Source organism: Salmo salar, chromosome 13 (genome assembly GCF_965601325.2).
Source record: "Salmo salar chromosome 13, fSalSal1, whole genome shotgun sequence".
In the NCBI taxonomy this organism is placed as follows: domain Eukaryota; kingdom Metazoa; phylum Chordata; class Actinopteri; order Salmoniformes; family Salmonidae; genus Salmo; species Salmo salar.
In genome coordinates this window covers 27,362,691-27,388,402 of record NC_138303.1, presented here as the reverse complement: position 1 = coordinate 27,388,402, position 25,712 = coordinate 27,362,691, and the positions used below count along the sequence as shown (strand labels likewise).

Here is a 25,712-nt window from a genome sequence, read left to right as displayed (position 1 = left end):
AGTACTGTACTGGCTAAACAAGCACTTAGTCATGCAGATGTTGATGTTGTAGTTTCAATGAGCGAGGCAGAGGCAAAAAGCCTAATATGGACAGTGAGTGTGCAGAGATGGCAGGAGCTGTGGAATAGAGATACTTATGTCAGGCATTTATTTCAAGTACAGAAGAAAGTCGGGGAGGACAGTAGGAAGGGACAGAAGAAAGGAGACTATTTTTACAAGATTAAGGGTTGAGACACAGCCGGTTGAATACGACTTTAAATGTGATAGGAAAGCATCCAACAGGAAAGTGTGATTATTGCCAGAAAACAGAGATAGTGTAGCATGTATTGATTCAGTACGGGCAGCGTGAGAGGGAAAGGGAGAGGTTGAGAACAAAATATTTGAGTCTGTATTTAGATATATTTTTTAAGAGAAACGGGGCTGGCAGGTAGGATTTAGTTTCTCCCTCCAGTGCAGTAGGTGACGGCAATGAACCATCATGTTGGATGCCAACCCCCACCGAAGAAGAAGAAGAAGAAGAAGAGAGAAGGAAATTCCGGTCTAGTTTCAGAGTTTCGCGCGCGCTCGAATGTCAGACAAAGAAATGCGGGTGCATTCAGCTATCAACATTTTCGATTAAATTTATACATTTGCATAACTTCAGAAATGGCAGCTGCTGATTACCACCAGGCCTCTCTACCGGACTTGTTGCCTCTGTACTACCGCCGACTTTTCCCTTTCTCTCAATACCACCGGTGGCTGAACTATGGAGGAGGTAAGTACAGTAAGCTAGCTACTGCTAGCCTCTACGCTTCCGAGTGGGAAGTTCTCTCTCTCCCCACTCGAACAGTTATTTTATTCAGAATGTTCAATAAACTCTACCGGTTGGTTGTCAGCTAACGTTATGTTGCTGGAAATTTGAGACAAACGTCAACAGCAATTTTTTCTTTTTTTCTTCTATCGCCTGACGCATGCGCAAACAATGTTAATACATCAACGCATGTATTATACCTACATAATTTTGCGCAGGTGTTAGAATTGAACGGCAGTACCAGCAAAGACAGTATAGTATGAAGATAGGCTAAAACTCTAGTATAGGTAGCAGAATCGCTGGAGTAACTATTTTAATGGACGTGTCGAGAGACAATACAGGCGTAACATGGTTTCTCCACAGGTAGAACAACGCGGTCCAAACACTTAAAAGACACACCCTATCCTCTGAGCCCCCAAATTAAATGGGCACTTCTGATGTCGTCTGAAGAATAGACACTTGCAGGGCAAGGGAGGAAGGAATCATTTTTAAAATGGACCACCCTTGGCCTGAAATATATCACTTGTTCATCCCGCGACGATTGTGTTTTCAGCCACCGGTAACTTGTGGGTGCTTTATATGCGCTGCAGTCAATTATGAGTGCATGTCAACGTATGTTAAATCTATAATTATTAATATATGCCTACAGTATGATAGCTAGCAAATTAATTAGCTAAGTAACGTTAGCCTGCCTAACTGGAACTTCTGAAGGAAAATGTTTTATTTCTATAATTTCCAAAGGCTACCCAAACAAAAATATTTACTTTGTACGTAGTAGCAAAATGTTTAACTTATTTGCTTTCGTTTTTACTTACACTTGTATGTTGACTTCTCCATTGATGTTGTTTTTAAGTTTTCGCTGACTTTTCTTAGCGGATGTACAATCTTCGTGAATTGAATTATGGGGAGTTTCAGACCCGGCAAAGCCGACTGAAAACGAGGGCTGAGGGGCTTATGTTGCAAACTTACCTGTCTTGGCTAATCATTTGGACCACCCTCCAAGATGGTGACGGGGATTCCGCCAGGGCATAAGGCGAGGGTAAGTGGATGAGGGTGTCTCTCTTAAGTGTTTGGACAGTAGTGGGAGTAGATGGATTTTGTTCCCAAAACTATAATCTGTTATGAAAGGGAAAGGGGATACCTAGTCAGTTGTACAACTGAATGCATTCAACTGACATGTGTCTATCGCATTTAACCCAACCCCTCTGAATCAGAGGTGTGGGGGGGCTGCCATAATCCATATAAATGTATAAAAAAAATACTAAAGTGATAACACATTTACATAAGTATTCAGAACCTTTACTCAGTACTTTGTTTAAGCACCTTTAGCAGCTATTACAGGCTCGAGTCTAATTGGGTATGAGGCTACAAGCTTGGCACACCTGTATTTGGGGAGTCTCTCCCATTCTTCTCTGCAGACCCTCTCAAGCTCTGTTAGGTTGGATGGGGAGCGTTGCTGCACAGCTATTTTCAGGTCTCTCCAGAGATGTTGGATCGGGTTCAAGTCCGGCCTCTGGCTGGGCCACTCAAGGACATTCAGTGACTTGTCCCGAAGCCACTCCTAAGTTGTCCTGGCTCTGTGCTTACGGTTGTTGTCCTGTTGGAAGGTGAACCTTCACCCCAGTCTGGGGTCCTGAGCGCTCTGGAGGAGGTTTTCATCAAGGATCTCTCTGTACTTTGCACCGTTAATCTTTCCCTCGATTCTGACTAGTCTCCCAGTCCCTGCCACTGGAAACATCCCCACAGCATTCTGCCACCACCATGCTTCTCCATAGGGATGGTGCCAAGTTTCCTCCAGACGTGACGCTTGGCATTCGGGCTTCATCAGACCAGAGAATCTTGTTGATCATGGTCTGAGATTCCTTTAGGTGCCTTTTGACAAACTCCAAGCGGGCTGTCGTGGCTTTTACTGAGGAGTGGCTTCTGTCTGGCCACTCTACCATAAATGCCTGATTTGGCGGAGTGCAACAGAGATGGTTGTCCTTCTGGAAGATTCTCGCATCTCCACAGAGGAACTCTGGAGCTCTGTCAGAGTGACCATCGAGTTCTTGGTCACCTCCCTGACCAAGGCCCGTCTCCCCTGATTTCTCTGTTTGGCCAGGTGGTCAGCTCGAGGAAGAGTCTTGGTGGTTCCAAACTTCTTCCATTTAAGAATGATGCAGGCCACGGTGTCCTTGGGGATCGTCAATGCTGCAGACATTGTTTGGTACTCTTCCCCAGATATGTGCCTCGACACAGTCCTGTTTCGGGGCTCTACTGACAATTCCTTCGACCTCATGGCTTGTTTTTTGCTCTGACATGCTGCATAACTGTGGGACCTAACATTGACCGCTCTGTGCCTTTCCAAATCATGTCCAATCAATTTAATAAAAAGACATGTCATCTTACTGTCAACTGCGTTTATTTTTCGGCAAATTTAACGTGTAAATATTTGTATGAACATAAGATTCAACAACTGAGACATTAACCTCTCTAGGGTATGTGGGACGAAATCGTCCCACCTAGTCAACAGCCAGTGGAATCCCGTGGCGCGATATTCAAATACCTTAGAAATGCTATTACTTCAATTTCTCAAACGTATGACTATTTTACACAATTTTAAAGACAAGACTCTCGTTAATCTAACCACACTGTCCGATTTCAAAAAGGCTTTACAACGAAAGCAAAACATTAGATTATGTCAGAGTACCCAGCCAGAAATAATCAGACACCCATTTTTCAAGCTAGCATATGTCACATAAACCCAAACCACAGCTAAATGCAGCACTAACCTTTGATCTTCATCAGATGACAACCCTAGGACATTATGTTATACAATACATGCATGTTTTGTTCAATCAAGTTCATATTTATATAAAAAAACAGCTTTTTACATTAGCATGTGACGTTCTGAACTTGCATACCCCCGCAAACTTCCGGTGAATTTACTAAATTACTCACGATAAACGTTAACAAAAAACATAATTATTTTAAGAAATATAGATACAGAACTCCTCTATGCACTCGCTATGTCCGATTTTAAAATAGCTTTTCGTTGAAAGCACATTTTGCAATATTCTGAGTAGATAGCCCGGCATCACAGGGCTAGCTATTTAGACACCCACCAAGTTTAGCCCTGACCAAAGTCCGATTTACTATAAGAAAAATGTTATTACCTTTGCTGTTCTTTGTCAGAATGCACTCCCAGGACTTCTACTTCAATAACAAATGTTGGTTTGGTTCAAAATAATCCATAGTTATGTTCAAATATACTCTGTTTTGTTCATGCGTTCAAGACACTATCCGAATGGTAAAGAAGGGTGACGCGCACGACACATTTCGTGACAAAGAAATTCAAAATATTCCATTACCGTACTTCGAAGCATGTCAACCGCTGTTTAAAATCAATTTTTATGCAATTTTTCTCGTAAAAAAACGATAATGTTCAGACCGGGAATCTGTGTTTACGTTCAAAGAAAGAGAAAATAAAAACATGGGATCCCCTCGTGCACGAGCCTCAGTCTGATGGTACTCTGACCGGCCACTATCCAAACGCACTAATGTTTTTCAGCCAGAGGCTGGAATTACATCATTCAGCTTTTTCCCGGGTTCTGAGAGCCTATGGGAGCCTTAGGAAGTGTCACGTTAAAGCAAAGATCCTCAGTTTTCAATAAACAGAGCCAAGAAGAACAAGAACTTGTCAGACAGGCCACTTCCTGTAAGGAATCTTCTCAGGTTTTTGCCTGCCATATGAGTTATGTTATACTCACAGACACCATTCAAACAGTTTTAGAAACTTTAGGGTATTTTCTATCCAAAGCCAATAATTATATGCATATTCTAGTTACTGGGCAGGAGTAGTAACCAGATTAAATCGGGTACGTTTTTTATCCGGCCGTGCAAATACTGCCCCCTATCCCCAACAGGTTAAAATAATTGTTTTTTGTGAACGTTTATCGTGAGTAATTTAGTAAATTCACCGGAAGTGTGCTAGTTCTGAACGTAACATGCTAATGTAAAAAGCTGTTTTTTGATATAAATATGAACTTGATTGAACAAAACATGCATGTATTGTATAACATAATGTCCTAGGATTGTCATCTGATGAAGATCATCAAAGGTTAGTGCTGCATTTAGCTGTGGTTTGGGTTTATGTGACATTATATGCTAGCTTGAAAAATGGGTGTCTGATTATTTCTGGCTGGGTACTCTGCTAACATAATCTAATGTTTTGTTTTCGTTGTTAAGCCTTTTTAAAATTGGACAGTGTGGTTAGATGAACGAGAGTTGTCTTTAAAATGGTGTAAAATAGTCATATGTTTGAGAAATTGAAGTAATAGCATTTCTAAGGTATTTGAATATCGCGCCACGGGATTACACTGGCTGTTGCGTAGGTGGGACGATTTCGTCCCACCTAGCCCAGAGAGGTTAAAGGGAGTGCTCCTAATCTCAGCTTGTTACCTGTATAAAAGACACCTGTCCACAGAAGCAATCAATCAGATTCCAAACTCTCCACCATGGCAAGATCAAAGAGCTCTCCAAGGATGTCGGGGACACACTACGCCGTGAAGGACTGAAATCCTGCAGCGCCCGCAAGGTCCCCCTGCTCAAGAAAGCACATATACATGCCCGTCTGAAGTTTGCCAATGAACATCTGAATGATTCAGAGGACAACTGGGTGAAAGTGTTGTGGTCAGACGAGACCAAAATGGAGCTTTTTAGAATCAACTCAACTCGCTGTGTTTTGAGGAGGAATGCTGCCTATGACCCCAAGAACACCATCCCCACCGTCAAACATGGAGGTGGAAACATTATGCTTTGGGGGTGTTTTTCTGCTAAGGGACACGACAACTTCACTGCATCAAAGGGACGATGGACGGTGCCATGTACCGTCAAATCTTGGGTGAGAACCTCCTTCCCTCAGCCAGGGCATTGGAAATGGGACGTGGATGGGTTTTCCAGCATGACAATGACCCAAAACACACGGCCAAGGCAACAAAGGAGTGGCTCAAGAAGAAGCACATTAAGGTCCTGGAGTGGCCTAGTCAGTCTCCAGACCTTAATCCCATAGAAAATCTGTAGAGGGAGCTGAAGGTTTGAGTTGCCAAACGTCAGCCTCAACCTTAATGACTTGGAGTAGATCTGCAAAGAGGAGTGGGACAAAATCCCTCCTGAGATGTGTGCAAACCTGGTGTCCAACTACAAGAAACGTCTGACCTCTGATTGCCACCAAGTACTAAATCATGTTTTGCAGAGGGGTCAAATACTTATTTCCCTCATTAAAATGCAAATCATTTTATAACATTTTTTACATGTGTTTTGGGGATTTTTTTGTTATTCTGTCTCTCACTGTTCAAATAAACCTACCATTAAAATGCTAGACTGATCATTTCTTTGTCAGTGGGAAAATGTACAAAATCAGCAGGGGATAAAATACCTTTTTCCCTCACTGTATATTTCTATTGGAAGTATTTAATCATTTGCATTTGTCTACTTAAGGTAAAATGTTTGTTTCTGTCTCCATAACATATTGTAAATACACTGCTCAAAAAAATAAAGGGAACACTTAAACAACACAATGTAACTCCAAGTCAATCACACTTCTGTGAAATCAAACTGTCCACTTAGGAAGCAACACTGACAATACATTTCACATGCTGTTGTGCAAATGGAATAGACAACAGGTGGAAATTATAGGTAATTAGCCAGACACCCCCAATAAAGGAGTGGTTCGGCAGGTGGTGACCACAGACCACTTCTCAGTTCTTATGCTTCCTGGCTGATGTTTTGGTCACTTTTGAATGCTGGCGGTGCTTTCACTCTAGTGGTAGCATGAGACGGAGTCTAAAACCCACACAAGTGGCTCAGGTAGTGCAGCTCATCCAGGATGGCACATCAATGCGAGCTGTGGCAAGGTTTGCTGTGTCTGTCAGCATAGTGTCCAGAGCATGGAGGCGCTAGCAGGAGACAGGCCAGTACATCAGGAGACGTGGAGGAGGCCGTAGGAGGGTAACAACCCAGCAGCAGGACCGCTACCTCCGCCTTTGTGCAAGGAGGAGCAGGAGGAGCACTGCCAGAGCCCTGCAAAATGACCTCCAGCAGGCCACAAAGTTGCATGCGTCTGCTCAAACGGTCAGAAACAGACTCCATGAGCGTGGTATGAGGGCCCGACGTCCACAGGTGGGGGTTGTGCTTACAGCCCAACACCGTGCAGGACGTTTGGCATTTGCCAGAGAACAGCAAGATTGGCAAATTCGCCACTGGCGTCCTGTGCTCTTCACAGATGAAAGCAGGTTCACACTGAGCACATGTGACAGAGTCTGGAGACGCCGTGGAGAACGTTCTGCTGCCTGCAACATCCTCCAGCATGACCGGTTTGGCGGTGGGTCAGTCATGGTGTGGGGTGGCATTTCTTTGGGGGGCCGCACAGCCCTCCATGTGCTCGCCAGAGGTAGCCTGACTGCCATTAGGTACCGAGATGAGATCCTGAGACCCCTTGTGAGACCATATGCTGGTGCGGTTGGCCCTGGGTTCCTCCTAATGCAAGACAATGCTAGACCTCATGAGGCTGGAGTGTGTCAGCAGTTCCTGCAAGAGGAAGGCATTGATTCTATGGACTGGCCCGCCCGTTCCCCAGACCTGAATCCAATTGAGCACATCTGGGACATCATGTCTCGCTCCATCCACCAACGCCACGTTGCACCACAGACTGTCCAGGAGTTGGCGGATGCTTTAGTCCAGGTCTGGGAGGAGATCCCTCAGGAGACCATCCGCCACCTCATCAGGAGCATGCCCAGGTGTTGTAGGGGGGTCATACAGGCACGTGGAGGCCACACACACTACTGAGCCTCATTTTGACTTGTTTTAAGGACATTACATCAAAGTTGGATCAGCCTGTAGTGTGGTTTTCCACTTTAATTTTGAGTGTGACTCCAAATCCAGACCTCCATGGGTTGATAAATTGGATTTCCATTGATTTATTTGTGTGATTTTGTTGTCAGCACATTCAACTATGTAAAGAAAAGTGTTTAAGATTATTTCATTCATTCAGATCTAGGACGTGTTATTTTAGTGTTCCCTTTTATTTTTTTGAGCAGTATATATCCAACGCAAAAAAATCTACATTTTAAATGGTATTAATATTAATTCCCATGTATTCCTGTTAATTCCCACAAAGTGTCCACCACTGAATGTTCCCCAAAATGTGCAACCCTTGTGCCCACACACCCGCATAGTCTCTTGGTTTGTATCTAGAGGGCTGGCAGAAGGAGCAGTTATGGAACTTGCACTTGGTGTCGCTCTGGATAAGAGCGTCTGCTAAATGACTAAAATGTAAAAAAATGGTGCACTGGGTTAAATCTGTAAGGCCATCAGCGTCTTTTCTCACAGTGGTATGCTGTCGAACACAAACATAAGCGATGAATATTTGAGTAAATTAGTTAGCTAGATGAGTTGATAACCAGGGGTGAACTAAAGGTCGACCGATTATTTATTTTTTTGACGCCGATGCCGATTTATTGAAGGACCAAAAAAGCCGATGCCGATTAATCGGACAAATTTTTTTACAATTAGTATTTTTTTTTATATATTTTTTTTTATAATGACAATTACAACAATACTGAACACTAATTTTAACTTAATATAATACATCAATAAAATCAATTTAGCCTCAAATAAATAATGAAACATGTTCAATTTGGTTTAAATAATTCAAAACAAATTGTTGAAGAAAGTAAAAGTGCAATATGTGACATGTAAGAAAGCTAATGTTTACGTGCCTTGCTCAGAACATGGGAACATATGAAAGCTAGTGGTTCCTTTTAACATGTGTCTTCAATATTCCCAGGTAAGAAGTTTTAGCTTGTAGTTATTATATTATTATAGGACTATTTATCTCTATACGATTTGTATTTCATATACCTTTGACTATTGGATGTTCTTATAGGCACTTTAGTATTGCTTGTGTAACAGTATAGCTTCCGTCCCTCTCCTCGCTCCTACCTGGGCTCAAACCAGGAACACATGCAGCGTTACCCATGCAGAGGAAGGGAAAAAAACTACTCCAAGTCTCCGAGTGACGTTTGAAACGCTATTAGCGTGCACCCGGCTAACTAGCTAGCCATTTCACATCGGTTACACCAGCCTAATCTTGGGAGTTGATAGGCTTGAAGGGGTGGGTATAATTTGTGGAACGTTCCAACAGGAATCTGTTCCAAAAAAACGTAAAGTAAAAGGTTGCCAACCAACAACGCATACAAAGTAGCAACGCATACAAACCTAGCTAACTAGCTGCCGAATAGCCTTCAACTCACCACGTAGCTTATTCTTAATGTTTGTCCATAGGCAAACAGATGTGAGGACAGACATTTTTCGGAATAAACGTGATGAGTGAAGAACGCAATGAAATAGACCACTCCCTACCCGGTATCTTATTCTGCCGCTATACAACTTTGTATGCGTTGTTTTTTGGAAACCTTGTTACTTATGAAGTTTTTGGAATCGATTCCTGTTGGAACGTTCCACAAATTATACCCACCCAAGTTGAAGTCATAAACAGCGCAATGCTTGAAGCACAGTGAAGGGCTGTTTGAATGAATGCTTTCGAGCATGCTGCTGCCTACCACCGCTCAGTCAGACTGCTCTATCAAATCATAGACTTAATTATAATATAATAAACACACAGAAATACGAGCCTTGGGTCATTAATATGGTCGAATCTGGAAACTATCATCTCAAACAAGTTTTTTTTTTCTTTCAGTGACATACGGAACCTTTCCGTATTTTATCTAACGGGTGACTAAGTCTAAATATTCCTGTTAGGCATTGATGTTTATGGTTAGGTACATTGGTGCAACTACAGTACTTTTTTCGCAAATGCGCTTGTTAAATCAACACCCGTTTGTCGAAGTAGGCTGTGATTTGATGAGAAATGAACAGGCACCGCATCGATCATATGCAACGCAGGACACGTTAGATAACTACACATGGTTGATGATATTACTAGTTCAACTAGTGATTTATGTTAAGATTGATAGTTTATAAGTCTAATGCTAGCTAGCAACTTACCTTTGCTTCTTGCTGCCCTCGCGTTACAGGTAGTCAGCCTGTTAATCCTTGTGGAGTGCAATGTAAGGCAGGTGGTTAGAGCGTTGGACTGGTAACCAAAGGTTGCAAAAACGAATCCCCCATGAACAAGGCAGTTAACCCCCGTTTCTAGGCCGTCATTGTAAATAAGAATGTGTTTTTAATCTGACTTGCCTAGTTAAATAAAGGTGTGTAAAAAAATTGAAAAAAATAAATGGCAAATCGGTGGCCAAAAATACTGATTACCGATTGTTATGAAAACTTGAAATCGGCCCTAATTAATCGTCCATTCCGATTAATCGGTCGACCTCTAGGGTGAACATAGGGATAACCTTGTTGGTCCTTGTTCTAACGATGTCGTTGTTAATGATAAAGTCTTAGCTAACGCATTAATTCATTTAACTGCTAACGTTAGCTAGCTAGCTTCTTTAACAGGCTAACGTTAGGTTAGCTGTCTTGATATATAGTTAACGTAACGTTAACGTCACTTAAACACGCTTGTTACACATCATTAAAAACGTAGTAGTGAGCTACATCGAAGAAGAATGTAAGATACTGGTAGCTAACTAATGTTATACCAAATCCAGAGCTCTAAGTGAATAGCAAAATGTTACATGAGCTGAAAAACCTGCCGCCATCTATGCCAAAAAACACGCACTGAAAGTTTGAAACACAATGGCCAAAGCAGCCCCCTAAACGATCTTGAGTGGCAACAAGTCGGCTCCTGATCCTCCCATTTCTTAAACCCATTGTTTCCCATCCTCTTACTTCTCTCAACTTGCCCATTTATGAGTCGCTCCAGCACTGCAGCTACCTACGATTCCTAAAATTCCTTCTCCAATAGAAATTCACGATGTCATGGCGACTTTGACTAGATGAGCTCATGCGTAGACCCGATGTTGTTTCTAACACTGAACTGCGCATGTGCAGGCCGTCAAATCAAAGGCACTCCTTCGATATAAAGACAAGTTGTTTTTGACAAAAATAAAAACGTGTCCCTTTCATGAGGTTGGAGTAATAACATGTTCAACTACTTAAAACATTGTCTAGAATCTAGGTTGTGCCTTTAGATTTCGAGAAAATGAACAGCTAAGGAAGAATTTCACTTCTCTCATTGACTTCTCAAACTGGTCTGTTTAGCAAGCGTTCCCAGAAGTCTTGCGATGATGCACCTCTGTGTTTAGAAACTCTGTGGTACCAGTGTTTTAAAAGTCGGTCAAACAATGGGCGGATTCAATTATCCTGAGCCGTGGTGCACCGGGCTATGGCCCGTGATGTGAACGGGAAAAAGCAGCAAGGGAAGACGACCCTTCTCAAGTGGAACGGTAATCTGCGCCGCTTGGTCATGCTGTCAACAAGGCAGCATGGTGCATCGTCCAGAAACATCTATTTTTCATAAAATGAGTGTTTGAATTAGAGGTCGATTTTTATGATTTTTCAACGCCAATACCGATTATTGGAAGACCCAAAAAAGCCGATACCGATTAATTTGCCTTTTTAAATTATTATTATTTTTTAAATATTTTTATTTATTTTTTGTAAAATTATTACTTTTTTTTTTTTTTGTAATGATGACAATTACAACAATACTGAATGAACACTTTTTTATTTTAACTTAATATAATACATCAATAAAATCAATTTGGCCTCAAATAAATAATGAAACATGTTCAATTTGGTTTAAAAAATGCAATAAAAGTGTTGGAGAAGAAAGTAAAAGTGCAATATGTGCCATGTAAAAAAGCTAACGTTTAGGTTCCTTGCTCAGAACATGAGAGCATATGAAAGCTGGTGGTTCCTTTTAACATGAGTCTTCAATATTCCCAGGTAAGAAGTTTTAGGTTGTAGTTATTATAGTACTATTTCTCTCTATACCATTTGTATTTCATATACCTTTGACTATTGGATGTTCTTTTAGGCACTATAGTATTGCCAGTGTAACAGTATAGCTTCCGTCCCTCTCCTCGCCCCTACCTGGGCTCGAACCAGGGACACATCGACAACAGCCACCCTCGAAGCATCGTTACCCATCGCTCCACAAAAGCCGCGGCCCTTGCAGAGCAAGGGGAACAACTACTTCAAGGTCTCAGAGAGAGTGACGTCACCGATTTGAAACGCTATTAGAGCGCACCCTGCTAACTAGCTAGCCATTTCATATCGGTTACACCAGCCTAATCTCGGGAGTTGATAGGCTTGAAGTCATAAACAGCTCAATGCTTGAAGCACAGCGAAGAGCTGCTGGCAAATGCACAAAAGTGCTGTTTGAATGAATGCTTACGAGCCTGCTGCTGCCTACCACCGCTTAGTCAGACTGCTATATCAAATCATAGACTTAATTATAACATAATAACACACAGAAATACGAGCCTTAGGTCATTACTATGGTCAAATCCGGAAACTATCATTTAGAAAACCAAATGTTTATTCTTTCAGTGAAATACGGAACCGTTCTGTATTTTATCTAACGGGTGGCATCCCTAAGTCTAAATATTGCTGTTACATTGCACAACCTTCAATGTTATGTCATAATTATGTACAATTCTGGCAAATTAATTACGGTCTTTGTTCGGAAGAAATGGTCTTCACACAGTTGTCAACGAGCCAGGCGGCCCAAACTGCTGCATATACCCTGACTCTGCTTGCACAGAATGCAAGAGAAGTGACACAATTTACCTAGTTAAAAGAAATTCATGTTAGCAGGCAATATTAACTAAAAATGCAAGTTTAAAAATATATACTTGTGTATTGATTTTAAGAAAGGCGTTGATGTTTATGCTTAGGTACACATTGGTGCAACGACAGTGCTTTTTTTCACAAATGCGCTTGTTAAATCATCACCGGTTTGGCAAAATAGGCTGTGATTCGATGAGAAATTAACAGGCACTGCATTGATTATATGCCACGCAGGACAAGCTAGATAACTACACTTGGTTGATATTACTAGTTTAACTAGTGATTATGTTAAGATTTGTTTTTTTATAAGTTTAATGCTAGCTAGCACCTGTCAGCCTGCCACGCAGTCTCCTCGTGGAGTGCAATGTAATCGGCCACAATCGGTGTCCAAAAATGCCCATTACCGATTTGTTATAACTTGAAATTGGCCATTCCGATTAATCGGTCGACCTCTAGTTTGAATGTTAAAACTGCTTTTTATTGGTAAGGCAGATAGTGCTTTTATCAAAAGCAATCCCTTTTGCATGTGAACACAGAATCCTACTCATTACTCCACATGCTTAATTGCATCACTTTTGTTTTGAGCCGAGTTCACAGTTGGCTTTGAACAGGGCACCTTCCTAAACAAATGCAATCAACTTTCACCCGGTGCAAAACACACCTACCTGGTCACCCGGGCCAGATTAATATGATCTCCTCACTAGTTTACTGGGGATATTTTGTCTCAAATTTCCAACAGCATAGGGTATGTAAAGATTTCAACAGCTTTACAGACAATGTCATTGTGCCCCATGCCTCTGGCATTTTTTGATTGAAACAGTTTTGCCCCTCCAACAACACTTGCTATCTAGTTCACAACCAGTCAAGTTTTAATGATTGAGGACAACTTCTTTTGCAACCCCTCAGTGACAAAGAACTACTTCCAGAATCGAGAGTTCTCCTTCACGTTGAAGGATGACATCTACGTACGATATCAGTCGTTCAGCACACAGAACGAGCTGGAGAAGGAGATGCAGAAGATGAACCCGTACAAGATTGACATTGGAGCAGTCTACAGTCACAGGGTGGGGTTCCATTACTCACTGTCTGGATCTGACCACCACTTGCTCACATACTCTTGCGTTCTTCTCCCTTTGTGTGTGTCTCTCTTCTCTTTCTCTCTCTCTCTCTCTCTCCTCTTTTTTTTTTTTGTCACTCAAGTGCCCATTCTATTTTACTTCTTCTGCCACCCTCAGCCCAATCAGCACAACACAGTCAAGTCGGGATCCTTCCAGGCTCTGGAGAAGGAGCTGGTGTTTGATATTGATATGACAGACTATGATGACGTCAGAAGCTGTTGCAGGTACTTGATCACATTAGCCAGAAAGTGTCTGTAGTTAAACCATCTTTACAATTGTAAAGTTGTGGAGTATGTTTGAATGTACAACAGATTATAATTTGAGGATGGTAAGTTTTGGCGATCTGGGACTGTTCATCGGCTGTCTTGTATTGCAGTGGTGCAGACATCTGCCCAAAGTGCTGGACTCTGATGACCATTGCCATCCGTATATTGGACCGGGCCCTTCGAGGTGAGTCAGAAAAATGGTTAATTTTCACAGGTTCAAGACGAGCTCATTTTTAATCTTATCTGTCTATTGGTCATTTTACAAAATTGTCTGTTGATTAATTTTCATTGTAACCTGTGTTTGTTGACTTTTTTCTGGGGTGCTCCAGATGACTTCGGTTTCCAGCACTGCCTGTGGGTGTACTCTGGCAGGAGAGGGGTGCATTGCTGGGTGTGTGACGAGGCTGCCCGGAAGCTCTCTGTGGCGGCACGCTCCGCTGTGGCTGAGTACTTGAGTCTGGTCAAGGTAAGACCTCTTCTCATGACATCATAACCCACTCTAGGCTAAAAGAGTTTTCCAACAATCAAGGGTTATACTCTTCTTGGCTATATTTTAATGGATTAGTAGACTCAATCACATGCAATATTTGATAGAGGTGATGCGGGAGCCTTACATTTCTCGACTTGTTCATTTAAGTCAAGAAGTTCTGAGAAAAGAAATGCTAACAATCATAAGATCAACATCATCAAAGTGATATCAACACTGGAGATTGTCACACAAAAAAAGCAAACTTGCAGTGTATATGTAAATCAGTAGCTAGGAGTATGTTGATAGGGTGACTATTGAATATTATTCTGTTCTTCAGGGTGGAGAAGAGACGGTGAGGAAAGTTGTGCTGTCAGACCCAATTCATCCATTCGTCATGTAAGATCAATTTTCAGAGCCATACTTGTATCCTTGTTAGCTGTTGTAGGTTCTAATAGTTGAGAAAAGGACCATTAGTTTAAGGTGTTGTCTAACTGTTAAAGGGCAGAATCATGTTGAATTTTGACTGACCAGTTGACCTCTAACCCTCGTCTCCCCTCCAGGGAATCCCTGACTGTGGTGGAGCGCTACTTCTCCCAGTACGCTCTGCTGGGACAGGACATACTGGGTAGCAAAGAGGCTGTAGACAAAGTGCTGGCCCTTTTGCCTGAAGATATCCTTTTCCTCTGTGCCACTTTTCATTATGACACAATATGAAATTTGGCATGCATACACTACATACACTCAGTGGCCAGTTTATTAGGTAACCCACCCAGTTCACGAAAATAGATCGCTCCTACAAACAATGGCCATGGCTTGCTATATAAAGCTGGCAGACGGGCATCGAGGCATTAGAATGGGCAAAACGAGTGACCTAAGCGACTTTTAGCGAGGTATGATCGTCGGCGCCAGTTCCAGAGTCTCAGAAACGGCCGGCCCCCTGGGCTTTTTACACATGTCAATATCTAGGCTTTGCCGAGAATGGTGCGGATATCATGTCCTTATTTAATTTTTTTAATTTTCCTGTTCCGACAGGTGCATGATAATGGCCCATTCTAAATAAAAACAAATTTTGCACATATTATTTAGTATATGTAAAGACAAGATTAATTTGAGAATAGTCTAAATGGTGAGCATATTATCACTTGTGAATGATGTACAGCGCATGCATTTTTCAGCAACTTTTTCAAATCAGTGTTATGCATCATGTTGCCTAGCCCATAGGCCTATATATTTTGCTAAGGTTCATATCACAACTGAAGTGGGCAAATAACACCAACCGTAGCCTATAGGCAGTGGCGTGAAGTACCGAAGTAAATATACTTGAAGTACTACTTAAGTAGTTTTTTGGGGTATCCTGTACTTTACTATTTATATACTGAAAAAAATATATATAAACGCAACATATAACAATTTCAAAGATTTTGCTGAGTTACAGTTCATATAAGGAAATGAGTCAATTGAAATGCCTTCATTTGGCCCTAATCTATGGATTTCACATGACTGGACAGGGGCGCAGCCATGGGTGGATCTGGGAGGGCATAGGCCCCACCCACTTGGGAGCCAGGCCCACCCACTGGGGCGCCAGGCCCAGCCAATTAGAATGAGTTTTTCCCCACAAAAGGACTTTATTACAGACATAAAAACACCCCAGCACTCCCCCTGGGACAATCCCGGAGGTGAAGAAGCCGGATGTGGAGGTCCTGGGCTGGCGTGGTTACACGTGGTCTGCGGTTGTGAGTCCAGTTGGACGTACTGCCAAATTCTCTAAAACGGCTTATGGTAGAGAAATTAACATTACATCTCTGGCAACAGCTCTGGTGGACATTCCTGCAGTCAGCATGCAAATTGCACGCTCCCTCAACTTCGGACATCTGAGACGTTGTGTGACAAAACTGCACATTTTAGTGGCCTTTTATTTTCCCCAGCACAAGGTCCACCTGTGTAATGATCATGCTGTTTAATTAGCTTCTTGATATGCCCACCTGTCAGGTGGATGGATTATCTTGGCAAAGGAGAAATGCTCAGTAACAGGGATGTAAATACGTTTGTGCACAAAATTAGAAAGAAATAAGCTTTTTGTGCGTATGGAACAAAAGTAGTGCACTGGGCTTTTACTAGTCCTGTGTTTACAACAACCCCCCCCTGAAATGGACTACATTTTCTTCATATGTATCATTAGACCCATCTAAAATAAATTGTATTTACTGTGATGGTGTAGGCTATATTAAATAGATTTATTAGACTTTCAAATATGTAGATGTTTTAAAGGTCCACATCAGTGCATTGGAGGCTATGCGTTGAAGCCAGAGATTATAAACGTGTTTATTTTAATTAAGTTACTGTAAGACCGGCAGTTATTTGAATGAATCACCTACTGACAAAATGTCATGACCGCCACAGCCCTAGGTGTGACAAACAAAAAACATCCAGTCAGTGGCAGTCCTGTGGGCGAAAGCAGCTCGTTGATTTAGGTTCAAAGAGTGGCAATAATCGTGCATCTTAACAGGCGGGCCACAAACAGGCAAAGGATGGCACAGTACAACAGTGATGTGCAGAATGGCATCTCGGAACGCGCAACTTGTCAATCCTTTTCACAGATGGGCTGGTGAATTGAAGCGGCTCTAGTGGGCACCCGATCACCAACACTGGACATTTGAGGAGTGGAAAAACATTGCCTGGTCCAACAAATCACGGTTCCTGTTGCATCATGCTGATTGCAGAGTCAGGGTTTGGCGTAAGCAGCCTGAGTCCATGGCCCCATCCTGCCTAGTGTCAACGGTACAGACTGGTGGTGTAATGTTGTGGGGAATGTTTTCCTGGCACATGTTAGGTACCTTGATACCAACTGAGCAATGTTTCCATGCCCCAAAGAATTCCATATGTTCTGGAGGCAAAGGGGGGTCCAACCCAGTACTAGATGGGTATACCTAATAAACTGGCCTACTGTGTTCTGTATGTCGCAGTTTAGCAGGTTTTGTGATATATCATTACATGTTGAGGGAGAACATGCCTATCCTTAGCGGAAACTTCACATGTCAGAAAGAAGCTGCTGCAGTACTTCCAGACTGAAAAGAACCCTGAGACGCGCTGGGATATACTCAAAAGTATGGCTCAAGACAAACGTGTAGGTGGCCATGCTCACACAACACTGCAATAAAGAGGGACATAAGCCCTGTTTGAACACAGTACAATAATGTGGTGATGTCAATGGTAGCCAAGCATGCCCTTATGAAAACTACTTTATTCAACCAGACGACTGCCAAGAAGGGCCACTACTTTGAGATGGAGATCATGCTTCAGTACTGTTACCCTCGGCTCGATGTTAACGTCAGTAAAGGAGTCAACCACTTGCTGAAGAGCCCCTTCAGCGTTCATCCCAAAACAGGTGAGGAGAAACTCATGAAGTGCAAGACTAACACGTTGAACCATGACAAACATTTAACCCAAATGTTGCCTGTGAGAGAAATAGTCAAAGGATGCTTCTCATCCAACTAAGGGAGTTAATCTTTGGATGTCAGCCCAACACGCAACACCTTTCCTCCCTACGTTCCTTACTTCCCCACAGGGCGTATCTCTGTTCCTATTGACCTGAGAGAACTGGATTGCTTTGACCCCTTTGATGTGCCCACTATCAGGTAAGCCCACAGTCAATTTGTCATAATAAGCACTTTGTAAAGAGCTTTTCAAAAATGGTATTCCCAAAGGGCTAAACAGAAGGTTTGTGTTGCTTCCGTAGGGTTCTCTGTTGGTATTCTCACCGATCCTGTTATTGTATCTCCTTGTAGTCTGATCTGTGAGGAGCTGGATCAGCCCAAGACTGAAGAGGAGCAGGAGGACACCATGGAGAATGAGAATAAAAAAGAAGCAGGAGAGCGGCGGAAGATGAGAGGTATTCAAAGAGACCAGTGCAATTCATTACTAAGGGAGCCAAGGGATCTGATATGCGTTTGTTCATTGCACGTTGATTTGACTAACAAAAGCTTATTGGTTTCAGACTACAAACGAACAAGCTTGGCGAAGTATGTGAAACTGTTTGATCAATTCTTGGAGGGGATGGCTCACTCAAGGAAAGGGGAGCTTCTTAAAAACAGTGGTGAGTGTAATTTAAGTCCTTAGTGGAAGAATACAATTGTTATTATGAAAATTCCGATCTAAAAGATTATTTCTCAATTTCTTTTCAGATCTTCAAAAGGACTTCTAACCCTGTGCGGTGTCCAACAATAGTTGTCTAATCTTAAACAAGCATGTCATATTAGTTGTTAGTCTGACATTTAAATGATGAACACACATTACATATGCACTGTAAGCAAATGCTTTCAGTTTGAGAATTGTCATGCAAGTATATTACTCTATGAACAATTGAAAATCACAGTTGTGCAAACTTTTATACGGCTTATTGTTTTCTCATTAAATTGACTTTGTCCTACAGTTTGTCAACCTATTTTGTGTCTCAGTATTGCTGTGGTGGAGACCAACTAGATCTAGTCAGTACCATCATGGCACGTGCCTTGCCTAATAAATCAGACTGTGATACCAATTGAGTCTGAAACAAAGCACTGCAAAAACTTGGAAAGTTTCCACACAAGCCAGAATGTATAATACAATGATATTTGAATTTACTCTACCAGTTGTTTGTGAGGTTGGGCCTTCAGTGGGTTGAAATCTGAGTCAAAGTATCCTACAGGAAAGTATTATTTCCCTGACTTTTTAGAGTGCCGTTACTGTCGTTGATATTTCTATCACCTGGCACATGCACCAAATCATGTAAACACCTGCAAGACTTCGGTTAGTATGCGTGCATCGTGTACATGTACTACCATCTTGTGCATGTTCCTTAGGCCTCAAGCAAACAAATATTGATTGCCACACACAGACTTGTGTTTTGATGTCTGTTTCTTGCCTGTGGATATTTTGTCTCAAATTTCAACCCACTGGATGACCAACCCCACAGACAATCGGCAGAGTAAGATCAAATATAATTTTATTCAACATTCGTGACAGACAATGGGACATTAACTTTTTTTTTTAAGTAAGTCGAGGACAAGGTCAGAAGCATTTCACCCCTAGCATATATACTCCAGCTATATTATGCAGTTCATTTAACTGTCAGAATGAAACTTTGATAGGCCTATGTACCAGTGACTATAACAAAAATCATTAATACCCTCCAAATAAAAAAAATGTGGTCGCATACACACACTATATACACAAAAGCATGTGGACACCCCTTCAAATTAGTAGTCAGCTGTTTCAGCCACACCCATTGCTAAAAGGTGTATAACATTTAATACACAGCCATGCAATCTTCATAGACAAACATTGGCAGTAGAATGGCCTTTACTGAAGAGCTCAGTGACTTTCAACGTGGCACCGTCATAGAATGCCACCTTCCCAACAAGTCAGTTTGTCAAATTGCTGCCCTGCTAGAGCTGCCCTGGTCAACTGTAAGTGCTGTTATTGTGAAGTGGAAATGTCTGGGAGCAACAACGGCTCAACCGTTTAGTGGTAGGCCACAGAACGGGACCCCCGAGTGCTGAAGCGTGTAGCGATTAAAAATCGTCTGTCCTCAGTTCCAACACACTACCGAGATCCAAACTGTCTCTAAAAGCAATATCAGCACAACTGTTTGTCGGGAGCTTCATGAAATGGATTTCCATGGCCGAGCAGCCGCACACAAGCCTATTCCTAGTGTTGGCTGGTGTGGTGTAAAGTTCACTGCCATTGGACTCTGGTGCAGTGGAAAGGCGTTCTCTGGAGTGATGAATCACGCATCACCATCTGGCAGTCCAATGGACGAATCTGGGTTTGGCGGATGCCAGGAGAACGCTACCTGCCCCAATGCATAGTGCCAACTGTAAAGTTTGGTGGATGAGGCAGAATGGTCTGGGACTTTTTTTTTCATGGTTTTGGCTAGGCCCCTTAGTTTGAGTGAAGGGAAATATTAATGCTACAGCATACAATGACATTCTAGACAATTCTGTGCTTCCAACTTTGTGGCAACAGTTTGGGGAAGGTCCTTTCCTGTTTCAGCATGACAATGCCCCCATGCGCAAAGCGAGGCCCATACAGAAATGGTTTGTCGAGATCGGTGTGGAAGAACTTGACTGTACTGAGCCCTGACCTCAACCCCATCGAACACCTTTGGCATGAATTATAACACTAACTGCGAGCCAGGCCTAATCGCCCTGCATCAGTGCCCGACCTCACTAACGCTCTTGTGGTTGAATGGAAGCAAGTCCCCGCAACAATGTTCCAACATCTAGTGGAAAGCTTTCCCAGAAAAGTGGAGGCTGTTATAGCAGCAAAGGGGGGACCAGCTCCATATTAATGCCCATGATTTTGTAATGAGATGTTCTACTTCTGGTCATGTACTGTATTTAGCAGATGTTATTGCAGGTATAGTGAAATCCTTGTGTTCCTAGCTCCAACAGTGCAGTAACACCTAGCAATACACAACAATACACACAAATCTAAAAGTAAAATAATGAAATGAAGGTATATAGAAATATTAGGATGAGCAATGTCAGAGTCCGGATTATGTATTGTGTGTGTGTATATATATATATATATATGTATATATATATGTGTGTATATATATATATATATATGTGTGTAAATATGTATATATGTATATATATATACACTACCAGTCAAAAGTTTGGACACCTACTCAAGGGTTTTTCTTTATTTTTTACTATTTTCTACATTGTAGAATAATAGTGAAGACATCAAAACTATGAAATAACACATGGAATCATGTAGTAACCAAAGAAGTGTTAAACAAATCAAAATATATTTTAGATATGAGATTCTTCAAAGTAGCCACCCTTTGCCTTAATGACAGCTTTGCCCACACTTAGCATTATCTCAACCAGCTCCACGAGGTAGCCAGCTAGAATGCATTTCAATTAACAGGTGTGCCATGTTAATAGTTAATTTGTGGAATTTCTTTCCTCAATGCGTTTGAGCAAATCAGTTGTTTTGTAACAAGGTAGCAGTGGTATACAGAAGATTGCCCTATTTGGTAAAAGACTAGGTCCATATTATGGCAAGAAGCTCAAATAAGCAAAGATAAACAACAGTCCATCATTACTTTTAAGACATGAAGGTCAGTCAATCTAAAATTAAGAACTTTGAAAGTTTCTTCAAGTGCAGTCACAAAAACCAAGCACTATGATGAAACTGGCTCTCATGAGGACCGCCACAGGAAAGGAAGACCCAGAGTTCATTAGAGTGACCAGCCCAAATAAATGCTTATTTGCATAACAATTCAGACCCTTTGATATGAGACTCGAAATTTAGCTCAGGTGCATCCTGTTTCCATTGATCATCCTTGAGATGTTTCTACAACTTGATTGGAGTCCACCTGTGGTAAATCCAATTGATTGGACATGATTTGGAAAGGCACACGTCTGTCTACATAAGGTCCCACAGTTTACAGTGCATGTCAGAGTAAAAACCAAGCCATGAGGTCAAAGGAATTGTCCGTAATGCTCCGAGACAGGATTGTGTCGAGGCTCAGATCTGGGGAAGAGTACCAAAACATTTCTGCAGCATTGATGGACCCAAAGAACACTGTGGCCTCCATCATTTTTAAATGGAAGAGGTTTGGAACCACCAAGACTCTTCCTAGGGCTGGCCGCCCGGCCAAACTGAACAATCGGGGGAGAAGGGCCTTGGTCAGGGAGGTGACCAAGAACCCGATGGTCACTGACAGATTTCCAGAGTTCCTCTGTGGAGATGGGAGAACCTTCCAGAAGGACAGCCATCTCTGGTGGAGTGCTGCAATCAGGCCTTTTATAGTAGAGTGGCCAGACGGAAGCCACTCAGTAAAATACTTATTTTATTTCACCTTTTATTTAACCTGTTTAGGCTAGTTGAGAACAAGTTCTCATTAACAACTGCGACCTGGCCAAGGTAAAGCATAGCAGTGCGACACAAACAACACAGGCACACATGGAATAAACAAACATACAGTCAATAACACAATACAAAAAGTCTATATACAATGTGTGGAAATGAGGTAGGATAAAGGAGTTAAGGCAATAAATAGGCATAGTGGTGAAATAATTTACAATATAGCAATTAAACACTGGAGTGATAATGTGCAGAAGATGAGCGTGCAATTAGAGATACTGGGGTGCAAAGGCGCAAAATAAATAACAGTATGGGGATGAGGTAGTTGGATAGGCTATTTACAGATGAGCTATGTACAGGTGCAGTGATCTGTGCGCTGCTCTGACAGCTGGTGCTTAAAGCTAGAGAGGGAGATATGAGTCTCCAGCTTAAGTGATTTATTTTTATATATATATATATATATATATATATTATATATATATTTTTGCAGTTCGTTCCAGTCATTGGCAGCAGAGGACTGGAAGGAAAGGCGGCCAAAGGAGGAATTGGCTTTGGGGGTGACCAGTGAGATATACCTGCTGGAGCGTGTGCTACGGTTGGGTGCTGCTATGGTGACCAGTGAGCTGAGATAAGGCGGGGCTTTACCTAGCAAACACTAGATGACATGGAGCCAGTGGTTTTGGCGACGAATATGAAGCGAGGGCCAGCCATCGAAAGCATACAGGTTGCAGTGGTGGGTAGTATATGGGGCTTTGGTGACATAATTGATGGCACTGTGATAGACTGCATCCAATATGCTGAGTAGAGTGTTGGAGGCTATTTTGTAAATGACGTCGCCGAAGTCAAGGATCGGTAGGATAGTCAGTTTAACGAGGGTATGTTTGGCAGCATGAGTGAAGGATGCTTTGTTGCGAAATAGGAAGCCAGTTCTAGATTTAATTTTGGATTGGAGATGCTTAATGTGAGTCTGAAAGGAGAGTTTACAGTCTAACCAGACACGTAGGTATTTGTAGTTCCCCACATATTCTAAGTCAGAACCGTCCAGAGTAGTGATGCTGGACGGGTGGGCAGGTGTGTGCAGCGATCGGTTGAAGAGCATGCATTTAGTTTTACTTGCATTTAAGAGCAGTTGGAGGCAACGGAAGGAGAGTTGTATGGCATTGAAGCTCGTCTGGAGGTTAGTTAACACAATGTCCAAAGAAGGGCCAGAAGTATACAGAATGGTATCGTCTGCGTAGAGGTGGATCAGAGAATCACCAGCAGCAAGAGCGACATCATTGATGTATACAGAGGAAAGAGTCGGCCCGAGGATTGAACCCTGTGGCAACCCCATAGAGACTGCCAGAGGTCCGGACAACAGGGCCTCCGATTTGACACACTGAACTTTGTCTGAGAAGTAGTTGGTGAACCAGGCGAGGCAGTAATTTGAGAAACCAAGGCTGTTTAGTCTGCCAATAAGAATGTGGTGATTGACAGAGTCGAAAGCCTTGGCCAGGTCGATGAAGATGGCTGCACAGTATTGTCTCTTATCGATGGCGGTTATTATATCGTTTAGGACCTTGAGCGTGGCTGAGGTGCACCCATGACCAGCTCGGAAACCAGATTGCGTAGCGGAGAAGGTACGGTGGGATTCGAAATGGTCGGTGATCTGTTTGTTCACTTGGCTTTCAAAGACCTTAGAAAGGCAGGGTAGGATAGATAGTCTGTAGTAGTTTTGGTCTAGAGTGTCTCCCGGTTTGAAGAGGGGGATGACTGCGGCAGCTTTTCAATTTTTCAGGATCTCAGATGATACGAAAGAGAGGTTGAGCAGTCTAGTAATAGGGGTTGCAACAATTTAGATGGATCATTTTAGAAAGAGAGGGTCCAGATTGTCTAACCTGGCTGATTTGTAGGGGTCCAGATTTTGCTGTTCATTTAGAACATTAGCTATCTGGATTTGGGTGAAGGAGAAATGGGGAGGCTTGGGCAAGTTTCTGTGGGGTTCGCAGGGCTGTTGATCGGGGTAGGGGTAGCCAGGTGGAAAGCATGGCCAGCCGTAGAAAAATGATTATTGAAATTCTCAATTATAGTGGATTTATCGGTGGTGACAGTGTTTCCTAGCCTCTGCAGTTGGGAGGAGGTGCTCTTATTCTCCATGGACTTTAGTGTCGCAGAACTTTTTGGAATTAGTGCTACAGGATGCAAATTTCTGTTTGAAAAAGCTAGCCTTTGCTTTGCTAACTGCCTGTGTATATTGGTTCCTAACTTCCCTGAAAAGTTGCATATCGCGGGGGCTATTCGATACTAATGCAGTACGCCACAGGATGTTTTTGTGCTGGTCAAGGGCAGTCAGGTCTGGAGTGAACCAAGGGCTATATCTGTTCCTGGTTCTACATTTTTTTGAATGGGGCATGCTTATTTAAGATGGTGAGGAAAGCACTTTCAAAGAATAACCAGGCATCCTGTACTGACGAAATGAGGTCAGTATCCTTCCAGGATACCAGGGCCAGGTCGATTAGAAAGTGATGGCCCGTTTGGAGATTGCCAAATGGCACCTAAAGGACTCAGACCATGAGAAACAAGATTCTCTGGTCTGACGAAACCAAGATTGAACTCTTTGGCCTGAATGCCAAGCGTCACGTCTGGATGAAACCTTGCACCATCCCTACGGCGAAGCATATTCGTGGCAGCATCATGCTGTGGGGATGTTTTTTAGCGGTAGCGACTGGGCGACTAGTCAGGATTGAGGGAAAGATGAACGGAGCAAAGTACAGCAAAATCCTTGATGATAACCTGCTCCAGAGCGCTCAGGATCTCAGACTGGGGCAAAGGTTCACCTTCCAACAGGGCAACGACCCTAAGTACTCAGGCAAAATAATGTAGGAGTGGCTTTGCAACAAGTATCTGAATGTTCTTGAGATGCCCAGCCAGAGCCCGGACTTGAACCTGAGGAATATCTCTGGAGAGATGAAAATAGCTGTGCAGCGACGCTCCACATCCAACCTGACAGCTTGAGAGGATCTGCAGAGCAGAATGGGAGACTCCCCAAATACAGGTGTGCCAAGCTTGTAGTGTCATACCTAAGGAGACTCGAGGCTGTAGTCGCTGCCAAAGGTGCTTCAACAAAGTACTGAATAAAGGGACTATCTAGTTATGTAAATGTATTTATGTTTTTTGTTTTTGCTTTGTCGTTATGGGGTATTGTTTGTAGATTGATGAGAGCAAAAAACAATTGACTTAATTTTAGAATAAGGCTGTAACATAACAAAATGTGTAAGAATTACATGTGAAATGGGTTAAACAGAATGTAAACATTATTAAAGTGACCAGTGCTCCATGTCTATGTACATAGGGCAGCAGCCTCTAAGGTGCAGGGTTGAGTAACCAAGTGGTAGCCGGCTAGTGACGGTGACTAAGGTCAGGGCAGGATACAGGTTGGAGGCTGGCGAGTGATGGCTATTTAACAGTCTGATGGCCTTGAGTTAAGAAGCTGTTTT

General features: G+C 42.5%; 1 protein-coding gene across 2 annotated transcripts; it reads left to right on the top strand.

Moving 5' to 3' along the window:
- Window positions 1-483: 483 nt before the first annotated feature.
- Window positions 484-18,807, top strand: prim1 (DNA primase subunit 1). 2 transcript variants are annotated; one of them, XM_082959655.1, is made up of 13 exons: window positions 484-754; window positions 13,433-13,590; window positions 13,762-13,868; window positions 14,021-14,094; window positions 14,240-14,376; window positions 14,717-14,775; window positions 14,940-15,051; window positions 17,414-17,503; window positions 17,632-17,764; window positions 17,945-18,014; window positions 18,165-18,268; window positions 18,374-18,472; window positions 18,561-18,807. In XM_082959655.1, the coding sequence occupies exons 1-13, from the start codon at window positions 646-648 to the stop codon at window positions 18,578-18,580; spliced, it is 1,272 nt and encodes a 423-aa protein (XP_082815781.1). In that variant the 5' UTR covers window positions 484-645; the 3' UTR covers window positions 18,581-18,807. The 2 variants fall into 2 exon arrangements, with proteins under 2 accessions (XP_082815781.1, NP_001135348.1); NM_001141876.1 differs by having other exon boundaries at window positions 636-754; window positions 14,940-15,049; window positions 17,412-17,503; window positions 18,561-18,804.
- The last annotated feature ends 6,905 nt before the right edge of the window (window positions 18,808-25,712 follow it).